This window comes from Oncorhynchus clarkii, chromosome 14, assembly GCF_045791955.1.
Source record: "Oncorhynchus clarkii lewisi isolate Uvic-CL-2024 chromosome 14, UVic_Ocla_1.0, whole genome shotgun sequence".
Classification (NCBI taxonomy): domain Eukaryota; kingdom Metazoa; phylum Chordata; class Actinopteri; order Salmoniformes; family Salmonidae; genus Oncorhynchus; species Oncorhynchus clarkii.
This window is the reverse complement of record NC_092160.1, coordinates 34,238,758-34,251,103: the sequence shown is the minus strand read 5'-3', so window position 1 is coordinate 34,251,103 and position 12,346 is coordinate 34,238,758. Positions and strand designations below refer to the sequence as shown.

Below are 12,346 nucleotides of genomic sequence, written 5' to 3'. Positions count from 1 at the left end.
CACATGGTAGCACGTTGTGCTGCTAATAACTTACTGTTACAAGCATTTCGCTACACAAGCATTTCGCTACACTCGCATTAACATCTGCTAACCATGTGTATGTGACAAATAAAATTTGATTTGTCCATCACTCCCCTGAGGGAGAGATCTGATGGATTGGTACGTATGTACATAGGCCTACATATGTTGACAAAGAAATTGGAAGTGAAAACCGAGAGACAACAAAATATCAGAAGTCACACTTTTTTTAGGGGAACAGAATGTAGCCAGCCTCGTTGCCTTTTTCAGAACAGGAGAACAGAATGTAGCCTGCCTCGTTGCCTTTTTCAGAACAGGAGAACAGAATGTAGCCTGCCTCGTTGCCTTTTTTTAGAACAGCGATGGTCATTTCAAGGTTGTTCAGCAGAATCAGTCAGCATCTGACTGTTCAGTAATATCATTGAACTAGTTGCTTTCAGCATCTCTGACTGTTCAGTAATATCATTGATCTAGTTGCTGTCAGCATCTGAATTTGTAGTAGTGTTGCATGGTATACCACTACAATGGTAATATCATGATACCAAACATTTTAGAATACCGTAGTCCCGTTTCGTATGATACTACTAACTTTTTCAGCCTCACCGATCTAAAGAACCTGCTGACGCCTGGTATAATATGTTATTAAAGTCAGTTCGGTTTATACATTCAGTTGGATTTCAGAAACAGCCTCTAGTCTCTTGTATGTGCCGGTCCAATAATAACCAATTCCCTTTCGTGCTTCTATCACGTGTGGCAGCTGTACTCATCCAGCAGGCAGCCACATTCCCTACCAGCCCTCACTCAGGCAGCCACATTCCCTACCAGCCCTCACTCAGGCAGCCACATTCCCTACCAGCCCTCACTCAGGCAGCCACATTCCCTACCAGCCCTCACTCAGGCAGCTTTACAGCAAAGAGAACTGCTTGCCTCTACTTAAAATAGCAAAGGGACGCAAAACAATCTGTTTGTGGAACGACCCTTGTGCCGAAAAGAACGTGTCTGTGTCTCTCTCCAGTCTACACAACATAAACCCCCAGAAACCATCTCTCATAGGCCATATCTGGTTTACAATCGCATACTTTTGTCAGGGGTTGGAGAGGAGAAAAAAAAAGTAAATCAGATATGGCCTATGAGAGATGGTTTCTGTAAAGGTGGTTCTCGCACACACACACACACACACACACGCACACACGAGAGGTTTTTGAAAACAGTTGTAGGTAAACCGAGACAGTGGTTGGTGGTGGTCATCTTAGACTGTGAACAGATCTACTTTTGGATATCAGGTAAAGTTTCATACCCAAATAAGGAAATGAGATGATGATGATGATGATGATGATGAAGCCTAGTATCTGGACTATTAAAAGACAAGTTTCCAGGGTAACAAGGAGATCTCTTTTTGATCTCTTATAGCATATTCATCATAACATCAATATCATCATCTGACTGGAGAGACACACCACTTATTTTGGTTAATCCACATTCAACTCCCAAAGACCAGGGTAAGAAGTTCTTAATTATTTTTGTACTAATCTGCACACTTAAAAATATTTCATGTTTTTTTTTAAATATTGAAATATCAAATATCACTCGCATTAGGCAGAATAATTATAATAATAGTAATTTATTGCATTTTTTAAATTGCTTTTCATTATATAAGAGTGAGGTGCATCAGTGTTTACGTGGGAGCTGGGATGCAGACCCTGATGAGTCTTCTGTTTTAAACTGTTTTGTTACATTGGAGCAGCTTTCAGAGTGAGCAACGTTGATACATGTGTATCATTTCAGCAACGTTGATACATGTGTATCATTTCAGCAACGTTGATACATGTGTATCATTTCAGCAACGTTGATACATGTGTCTCATTTTAGCAACGTTGATACATGTGTCTCATTTTAGCAACGTTGATACATGTGTCTCATTTTAGCAACGTTGATACATTTGTCTCATTTCAGCAACGTTGATACATTTGTCTCATTTCAGCAACGTTGATACATTTGTCTCATTTCAGCAACGTTGATACATTTGTCTCATTTCAGCAACGTTGATACATTTGTATCATCGCCTGTTATAACCAATTGCACAGACCAGTCTGAGTAGACTGAGCCAATCAGCCATTCTATGTAGGAGTCTATTATCCACTGACCAGTCTGAGTAGACTGAGCCAATCAGCCATTCAATGTAGGATTCTATTATCCACTGACCAGTGTGAAGTTAAATTCAATGTGTTGCATTGAGTAAAAGTGTGAATTTCCTTGACCGGTATCGTGATACTTGGCCTGGTATCGTGATACTTGGCCTGGTATCGTGATACTTGGCCTGGTATCGTTAGTACACTGAACACAAATATAAAACCCAACATGCAACAATTTCAGAGATTTTATTGAGTTACAGTTCATAGAAGGAAATCAGTCAATTTAAATACATTCATTAGGCCCTAATGTACAGATTTCACATCACTGGGAATACAGATATGCACCTGGTCACAGATACCTTAAAAAAAAAAAAAGTATGGGCGGGGATCAGAAAGCCAGTCAGTATCTGGGGTGACCACCATTTTGCCCCATGCAGTGTGACACATCTCCTTCACAGAGTTGATCAGGCTGTTGATTGTGGACTGTGAAATGGTGTCCCACTCCTCTTCAATGGCTGTGCGAAGTTTCTGGATATTGGGGGGGGGAACTGGAACACGCTGTTGTACACATCGATCCAGAGCATCCCAAACATGCACAATGGGTGACCATGTCTCGTGAGTATGCAGGCCATGGAGGAACGAAGACATTTCAGCTTCCAGGAATTGTGTACAGCATCTTGCGACTTGGGGCCGTGCATTATCATGCTGAAACGTGAGGTGATGGCGGCAGATGAATGGCCTGAAAATGGCCTCAGGATCTCATCACGGTATCTCTGTGCATTCAAATTACCATAGATAAAATGCATTTGTGTTCATTGTTCGTAGCTTATGCCTGACCCGTACCATAACCCCACCAATGGGATTCTCTGTTAACAACGTTGACATCAGCAAACCGCTCTCCCACACGACGTCTGCTATCTGCCCGGTACAGTTGAAACCTGGGATTCATTTGTGAAGACCACACTTCTCCAGCGTGCCAGTGGCCATCACAGGTGAGCAGTTGCCCACTGACGTCGGTTACGACACTGAACTGCAGTCAGGTCAAGACCCAGGTGAGGGTGACGAGCACGCAGATGAGCTTCCATGAGACGGCTTCTGACAGTTTGTGCAGAAATTCTTTGGTTGTACAAACCCCGAGTTTCAGCAGCTGGTGCGGTTGGACGTACTGCCAAATTCTCTAAAATGACGTTGGAGCCGGCTTATGGTAGAGAAATTAACATTAAATTATCTGCCAAGGGCTCTATTGGACATTCCGGTTGTCAGCATGCCAATTGCATGCTCTCTCAACTTGAGACATCTGTGGCGCTGTGGGACAAAACTGCTTATTTTAGAGTGGCCTTTTATTGTCCCCAGCACAAGATGCACCTATGTAATGATCATTCTGGTTAATCAGCTTCTAGTTATGCCACACCTCTCAGGTGGATGGATTATCTTGGCAAAGGAGAAATGCTCACTAGGGATGTAAACAAAGATGTGCACACAATTTGAGCGAGAAGTTTTTTGTGCATATGGAACATTTCTGGGATATTTTCATTTCAGCTCATGAAACAATGGGACCAACACTTTATATTTTAGTTTAGTATAAAATCTTGATATCGTGACGACACTACTGTGCAGTAATAACGCTTAACTAGTTGCTGTCAGCATTTCTGACTGTGCGGTAATAGCATAGAACAAGCCTCAACTCCAGCAGTTCTATGTTTCTCCAGATAAGAACACTGCTGATTCTTTGAGATCTGGTAAGCTAGTATAACATGGAATTCACTTCTGTTACATTGTCCTTACCACAGTGGCTCTGGAGGAGGAATCTGAGACTAAGGCAGCAGGAGGATCCACCCAGCGCCAGCGGACCAACCATGACCTCCAACACTGACAATCGTCAAGACGGTATTTATTTTGAAACCCAGAACAGGGCCTGTATTCATAAAAAGTAGGACTGCTCGTCTGGTATCAGTGTCTCTATATGAGTAGGAGTGCTGATCCAGTCCTTTTTTTTTTTTTTATCCTAAGGAATACGTTTATATGGACAGGAGGCGATCTGATGCTAAATTAGTACTCCTACTCTGAGAAGTTTTAGAATTATGAGCCCTGGGCTGCGTTCAACAGGGCACAACCTTGTGGAATGTGCAGATGGCAATCTGGACAAAGAATCCCAATAGGACAAACATGATTCTCTGACACGTGGAAGAAGGAATGAGATCCGGTCTATTCATGACATTTCTACCTACAGCGTTTGCCTAGTGAACATATCCAGGGAACTCATGTACCCTGTGATTGAGTAGGAACACACATTTTTCCACACACGCAGGATATATCTCGATTTCAATACTTTCCATTCAGTGATTCTTCTTTTAGATGAGAAGTAGCCTAAAGTGTCTTGTTAGTGGCCCGTCATGAGATCATTAGCTTACAGCAATAACCCGCTGTTTGCGTCAACAAGCCAGGGCCTAGTCTCGCGGACCGATTTTATGGCTAGAACTCTGGTCCTTCTGTGGGGATTCTGTGTAGTAGAATCCTGCTATCGACAGTATGAAGTCATGTCATCTCAGCGACAGAATTAAGACGTTCTCCTGACTGAGGGAGTTGAATTAAGACGTTCTCCTGACTGAGGGAGTTGAATTAAGACGTTCTCCTGACTGAGGGACTTGAATTAAGACGTTCTCCTGACTGAGGGAGTTGAATTAAGACGTTCTCCTGACTGAGGGAGTTGAATTAAGACGTTCTCCTGACTGAGGGAGTTGAATTAAGTATTTATTTGAAGTTTCCCCTTCTACCCATATATGTAACAACATTGTAGCTACATAGCAACTTAATGTAGACGGACTGTGTGTCCCCGTATTGCAGGCCCAGGTCCAGTTCTCTCCAGGATATCAGCGAGCACCTCTGAGGAGGATGTTCTCTGTCCTACTCCACCTCTCCCCCCAGGACCTGATTCTCAATATGAGAGAATCGGAGGCCAAACAGGGGCTTCGTAAGTAATGGTTATGTTACATGCAAAGATGTATTTTTTTAAATTCCAGATCTTGGTCGTTACAAAGCGCAACTCGATTGTATTGAAACTGTCACTTTTTTTATTTCCAAAGTAAAAGTCCTTAGCAGCACAGTTTCCATCCTGAGACCTTCCTCAGGCCCCATACAAAGAGCTGATTTTATATGAGAGCGTGTGAGAGAGCCTGCATTCATAATTGTTTGGTTCCATTATTGTGTTGTGTGATGTGATTTGACACTGATCATGTTTTATTTGTTATGTTGTAGGTTTTTACAGACCCTGATCCACCTCCTGAAGGGGAACATTGGTACAGGGCTGCTAGGTCTACCTCTGGCTGTCAGGAACGCAGGCCTTGTGGTAAGCAAACAGTTAACAATGAAGTAATAATAATTCCTGATAACCAAATACCCGTTCTACCAGACTCGGGCGTAGAACGGTCACCCTGCCTGTTCTACCAGACTCAGGCTTAGAACGGTCACCCTGCCTGTTCTACCAGACTCAGGCTTAGAACGGTCACCCTGCCTGTTCTACCAGACTCAGGCTTAGAACGGTCACCCTGCCTGTTCTACCAGACTCAGGCTTAGAACGGTCACCCTGCCTGTTCTACCAGACTCAGGCTTAGAACGGTCACCCTGCCTGTTCTACCAGACTCAAGCTTAGAACGGTCACCCTGCCTGTTCTACCAGACTCAAGCTTAGAACGGTCACCCTGCCTGTTCTACCAGACTCAAGCTTAGAACGGTCACCCTGCCTGTTCTACCAGACTCGGGCGTAGAACGGTCACCCTGCCTGTTCTACCAGACTCAAGCTTAGAACGGTCACCCTGCCTGTTCTACCAGACTCAAGCTTAGAACGGTCACCCTGCCTGTTCTACCAGACTCGGGCGTAGAACGGTCACCCTGCCTGTTCTACCAGACTCGGGCGTAGAACGGTCACCCTGCCTGTTCTACCAGACTCGGGCGTAGAACGGTCACCCTGCCTGTTCTACCAGACTCGGGCGTAGAACGGTCACCCTGCCTGTTCTACCAGACTCGGGCGTAGAACGGTCACCCTGCCTGTTCTACCAGACTCGGGCGTAGAACGGTCACCCTGCCTGTTCTACCAGACTCAAGCGTAGAACGGTCACCCTGCCTGTTCTACCAGACTCGGGCGTAGAACGGTCACCCTGCCTGTTCTACCAGACTCGGGCGTAGAACGGTCACCCTGCCTGTTCTACCAGACTCGGGCGTAGAACGGTCACCCTGCCTGTTCTACCAGACTCGGGCTTAGAACGGTCACCCTGCCTGTTCTACCAGACTCGGGCTTAGAACGGTCACCCTGCCTGTTCTACCAGACTCAGGCTTAGAACGGTCACCCTGCCTGTTCTACCAGACTCAGGCTTAGAACGGTCACCCTGCCTGTTCTACCAGACTCAGGCTTAGAACGGTCACCCTGCCTGTTCTACCAGACTCAGGCTTAGAACGGTCACCCTGCCTGTTCTACCAGACTCAGGCTTAGAACGGTCACCCTGCCTGTTCTACCAGACTCAGGCTTAGAACGGTCACCCTGCCTGTTCTACCAGACTCAGGCTTAGAACGGTCACCCTGCCTGTTCTACCAGACTCAGGCTTAGAACGGTCACCCTGCCTGTTCTACCAGACTTTATTTGTGTTCTCTTTTATTTGTTCAAAACCTTTGTTTAAATAATGATAATCTTACTTTGATCTATTCTAGAGCTCCTTAGTAGATGTCCATTGCTAATACATTTATTCTGCAAGTGCAGTGTGAGGGAATGACAGAATCCCAATGGGACAACACCTAATGACAGAATCCCAATGGGACAACACCTAATGACAGAATCCCAACGGGACAACACCTAATGACAGAATCCCAACGGGACAACACCTAATGACAGAATCCCAACGGGACAACACCTAATGACAGAATCCCAATGGGACAACAGCTAATGACAGAATCCCAACGGGACAACACCTAATGACAGAATCCCAACGGGACAACACCTAATGACAGAATCCCAACGGGACAACACCTAATGACAGAATCCCAACGGGACAACACCTAATGACAGAATCCCAACGGGACAACAGCTAATGACAGAATCCCAATGGGACAACACCTAATGACAGAATCCCAACGGGACAACACCTAATGACAGAATCCCAATGGGACAACACCTAATGACAGAATCCCAATGGGACAACACCTAATGACAGAATCCCAATGGGACAACACCTAATGACACTTATCTTCTCTCTTCCTTTCCAGTTAGGACCTCTGAGTCTGTTTGCCATGGGGATAATAGCAGTCCACTGTATGAACCTGCTTGTAATCTGTTCCCACCACCTCAGTGTAAAGTAAGTGGAGCCTTTCTCACACCTTCTGCCTGCAGTGCACCTCAGTTGTTCAATAAACGGATTCTATTGTGGTGGATACTGTTGTGCAACTAGTTTGAGTCGAGCATCAAGAAGAGAAGTACAGTACTTTCACATTGTGCACTTCCTCTTTTTTGAGTTTGACGTCTATGAGGAAATCTCTCACGTTGTCCTGGAAACTGGAATGGTGAAATGTGTTCAGTTCATAGATTAGCGTAAGTCAAAGTCACCTAAATGCATCTATGCCATTTAAGCCTAGTATTGGATAAAGCAGGATTTTTAATGAAGCGAACCAAGCCAGTCATAGGTCCACTGTGTTCACACCCTTATGGGTGTGTTCAGACTGCAAGGTATGTTGTTGATCTGGTGCGGTTAGTTTCCTTTATAGGAGAAGTGAAAACCATTGTATTTTGTAATACAAGCAAACCAAACCGTAATGAGCACGGTGTGTGAATGCACTGTACTTCTCATTTCTGTAGAATATTCTACATCCATTGTTCACAACCCTGTTCTCTATTAGACGATTACACACATGATTAACCTATATTAATACCACTGTCAGATTCCTCACGCTAGTGACCAGGTACCAGGCCCCCAGCTGAAGTAACACTGTCACGTTTAGTGAACATGGGGTCAACACTGTGTATGGTCATTTTTGTTTTTGTGTTTAGATGGTCGTTGAATTCTGGGCCCATTATTCAGTTTAGCCTTTTAGACCATAATGATTCAGGTTCCATGGACAGGGTAGACCTGATCCCAGATCAGGTTCCATGGACAGGGTAGACCTGATCCCAGCTCAGGTTCCATGGACAGGGTAGACCTGATCCCAGCTCAGGTTCCATGGACAGGGTAGACCTGATCCCAGCTCAGGTTCCATGGACAGGGTAGACCTGATCCCAGCTCAGGTTCCATGGACAGGGTAGACCTGATCCCAGCTCAGGTTCCATGGACAGGGTAGACCTGATCCCAGCTCAGGTTCCATGGACAGGGTAGACCTGATCCCAGCTCAGGTTCCATGGACAGGGTAGACCTGATCCCAGCTCAGGTTCCATGGACAGGGTAGACCTGATCCCAGGTCAGCACTTTTACCCTGAGTGATGGTCCCTCTGTTCTAGGTTGAACAAGCCCTTTCTGGACTATGGCGATGCTGTGCAGTATGGTATGGAGAATGTCTCGTGGCTGAGAAGGCACTCAATATGGGGGAGGTAAATATAGAACGCGTCTACAGTAGCATGTGTCTACAGTAGCATGTGTCTACAGTAGCATTGCCTCTACAGTAGCATGCGTCTACAGTAGCATGCGTCTACAGTAGCATGTGTCTAAAGGAAGGTGATAATCATGAAATGTATTCTTTAATAACAAGTCAAACTCCCTTTATTCTTATATATTATGACTTGTGATTTGACCTTTATTCAATAAGAGTTCAATTCAATAAACACTCCTCAGTGTTTGGGGTGGGGGGTCCCTTCTAATGTGTAGAACAGAGGTTGATTTGGGTCCTTTAATATCTTGTGTTTTCAGTCCCCTCTGTGTAGAACGGAGGTTGATTTGGGTCCTTTCTTCCTGTTTTCCTTCAGGCGGATAGTGAACGTGTTTTTGATCATCACCCAGCTGGGTTTCTGCTGTGTCTACTTCGTCTTCCTCAGTGACAATATCAAACAGGTAGGGGGACATGGTGTCATGTTCATATGTGGTGAGAAACAGTACTAGCCAAAAGGTGGTGGTGTTTACTTCTTCCTGAGCAGTAACAGCAGTTTAGATGTTATCATCACTGGAGTGGACAAGATACCAGCAGTGTGTATGTTATCATCACTGGAGTGGACAAGATACCAGCAGTTTAGATGTTATCATCACTGTGTGGAGAGGACACGATACCAGCAGTTTGGATGTTATCATCACTGGAGTGGACAAGATACCAGCAGTACCAGCAGTGTGGATGTTATCATCACTGTGTGGAGAGGACACGATACCAGCAGTTTGGATGTTATTATCACTCCTATATAGGTACCAGCAATGTGGATGTTATCATCACTGCTTGGAGTGATCTTCTCCTCATGCTGTTATTCAGCTATACTATGCCCTCTGTCCGGCCCTCTGTCCGGTCCTGTCATCACAGTTGCTTGAGCTTTGCTGGGAAGGGTAATGTGAAGAAAATGCTAGATACAATTTAGGTTGCCACGATAGTGTGAAAAGGATACCCTAACTGGTGTTCATTGTTTTGTGGCTTTCTTTAAGGTGGTGGAAGCTTCTAACGGGACAACCATGAACTGCCACAACAACCAGACGGCTATCACCGTCCCCAGCTTTGACTCCCGTCTCTACATGTTGTGTTTCCTGCCAGCTGTTATACTCTTGGTGTTCACCCGCAACCTGAAGTACCTGGCCCCCCTCTCTCTGGTTGCCAACCTGGCCATGTGTACTAGCCTGGTCCTCATCTACTTCTTCTGCTTCACGGTACGTACTGCAGGACTGTCTTCTGCTTCACGGTACGTACTGCAGGACTGTCTTCTGCTTCACGGTACGCACTGCAGGACTGTCTTCTGCTTCACGGTACGTACTGCAGGACTGTCTTCTGCTTCACGGTACGTACTGCAGGACTGTCTTCTGCTTCACGGTACGTACTGCAGGACTGTCTTCTGCTTCACGGTACGTAGTGCAGGACTGTCTTCTGCTTCACGGTAGGTACTGCAGGACTGTCTTCTGCTTCACGGTACGCACTGCAGGACTGTCTTCTGCTTCACGGTAGGTACTGCAGGACTGTCTTCTGCTTCACGGTACGTAGTGCAGGACTGTCTTCTGCTTCACGGTACGTAGTGCAGGACTGTCTTCTGCTTCACGGTACGTACTGCAGGACTGTCTTCTGCTTCACGGTACATACTGTCTTCTTGGGGAGGGACTAACATGATGCTTAAGTACTCTGAAGTGTTACATTTCTAACTCAAAACAGCAGTACAGAATTTCATCAACATCTTTGTTTTCGTTAATAAAATAAAAACATTCTTTCAAAATGTTGATGTTTATTTAGTTATGAATCCATAACGAATTACTATTGGAATAAATGTCAGTGAATTAAAGAAATATTGGAACAAAGTAGTCTAATGAAGGTAAAACAAATGGTTGCTTACTGGAAAATATGCTTTTAAACACACATGGTCACGTTGTACAGCGTCATTATGGCTATTAGCAGGGCTATATATTGGCCTTCATGGGCGGCGCACAATTGGCTCAGAGCTTCTCTCCCTCAAACAGAAATACATGTTTTGGCCTTTATTCAGATTTCAATCGCTCTTTCGTTTTTTTTTTCTTCAAACAAAATAACCTTAAATATCGTTATATATTATCAAGTTGATGACACCGTCATATAGCGGCACCTACACAAAGCTGAGTGACTCACTCATTCATGACTTTGGATCAAAATAAATAAGTACTAACATTCTTTCTGATAGTCTTTAATAAAGAAATGTTTTGGTTATCCTGACCTGGACACCATGTACAGTATTATAATAGCCCATTATGGGCTATTAGCAGGACAATAAACCTTTACCAACACCTCTCTGTATTTTGATACTTTGTGGATGGGACTCCAGAGTGGATGGGGGCTCCCACAGTGCAAAATGTGTTGCTACAGATGCAGGTTTGATACCCGTGTCGGCCGCCACCGGGAAACCCACAAGGAGGCTTTTGTTTTTAATTTAGAATCCTTCAATCCTCTATATGTAATTATTGGCGAAGTGTCGTCATATTTTTCGATGTAGTGTAGGCCTATCGTAGGCGACATGAGTCTCACTCATGTTGAGTAATGTGCTGTTAAAAGTGGTGTAGGTGTTTATTTATTTAAGAGCATATTGAAGTTCGAAGCAAAAGCCTACAACTTTTAGCATCGTTTTGCGCTGCTCTGAGACAAGAATGGGGACTGGTCTTGATAAATCAATTAGAATTTTATTTTCACTTAATCTCTGTTTGGGTATTGGTTAGACTAGAATCAAAAAAATGTTACGCTCTTAATGTAATCTTTATTCAACTAGGCAAGTCAGTTCAGAACAAATTCTTATTTACAAGGACAGTCTACTCTGTCCTACCCATCCGGGAATTGAATCCCGGTCTCCTGCACGCACAAGGGGATTCTTTAGCTAAATAGCACAGCACAGTACTGTGCTGCCGACCGGCAGGTTGTACAGCGCCATATTTTCCATTCTATCCTAACGGAAACCCAGAGTTTTTTTTTTTATGGAATAGAAATATGATAATATTAATCAAATGAATTATGCAAGTACCAATCAAAAGTTTTGACACACCTATTCATTCCAGGATCTTTCTTTATTTTGACTATTTCCTACATTGTAGAATAATAACGAAGACATCACAACTATGAAATAACACATATGGAATCAATCACAAATTCTTATTGACAAGGACCGCCTACTCCGTCCTCCATGTCGGTGAATTGAACCCCCGGTCTCCCGCGTTCCCGCATTTTCTAGTACAGCCATTATTGAAGGTACTTGAGGTCAAGGAGAAAGTCTGGAGATAGCCTGCTCTCTCTTATGTGAGGAATTAGGCACTTTCCCATGTTTACTACAGTGTGTATTGTAGGCTATGTTTACTTGCCAGACTGCACAGTAGCCTAATAAACAAATGCTAGCCCTAACACTTTGTAGTTAGTCTAGCAGCCAGCTATCTAAACTTATAGTTATCAAGGTCTACCGACCGGGGGCCCTCATTGATCATCAAATATATTAAAAACTGCAAAAATGTGTCTCCACCCTACCTCAAAATGTGTAGAATTGCAAGAAATTTGCTGTAAAATTGCACAAAAAAATTCTCTGTCAATGGCAAA

General features: G+C 44.3%; 1 protein-coding gene across 2 annotated transcripts in view; it reads left to right on the top strand.

Moving 5' to 3' along the window:
- The window catches only part of LOC139366554 (solute carrier family 36 member 1), a 37,284-nt gene that overhangs the window by 8,119 nt on the left and 16,819 nt on the right, over positions 1-12,346 (top strand). The window contains exons 2-9 of one of the 2 annotated variants that reach the window (XM_071104175.1): positions 1,429-1,517; positions 3,941-4,037; positions 4,995-5,121; positions 5,406-5,496; positions 7,403-7,491; positions 8,625-8,714; positions 9,087-9,171; positions 9,745-9,963. In XM_071104175.1, coding sequence (XP_070960276.1) covers positions 4,007-4,037; positions 4,995-5,121; positions 5,406-5,496; positions 7,403-7,491; positions 8,625-8,714; positions 9,087-9,171; positions 9,745-9,963 — 732 coding nt within the window. In that variant the 5' untranslated portion in view covers positions 1,429-1,517; positions 3,941-4,006. The remainder of the gene's footprint in view (positions 1-1,428; positions 1,518-3,940; positions 4,038-4,994; positions 5,122-5,405; positions 5,497-7,402; positions 7,492-8,624; positions 8,715-9,086; positions 9,172-9,744; positions 9,964-12,346) is intronic. The other variant, XM_071104174.1, reaches the window with a different exon arrangement.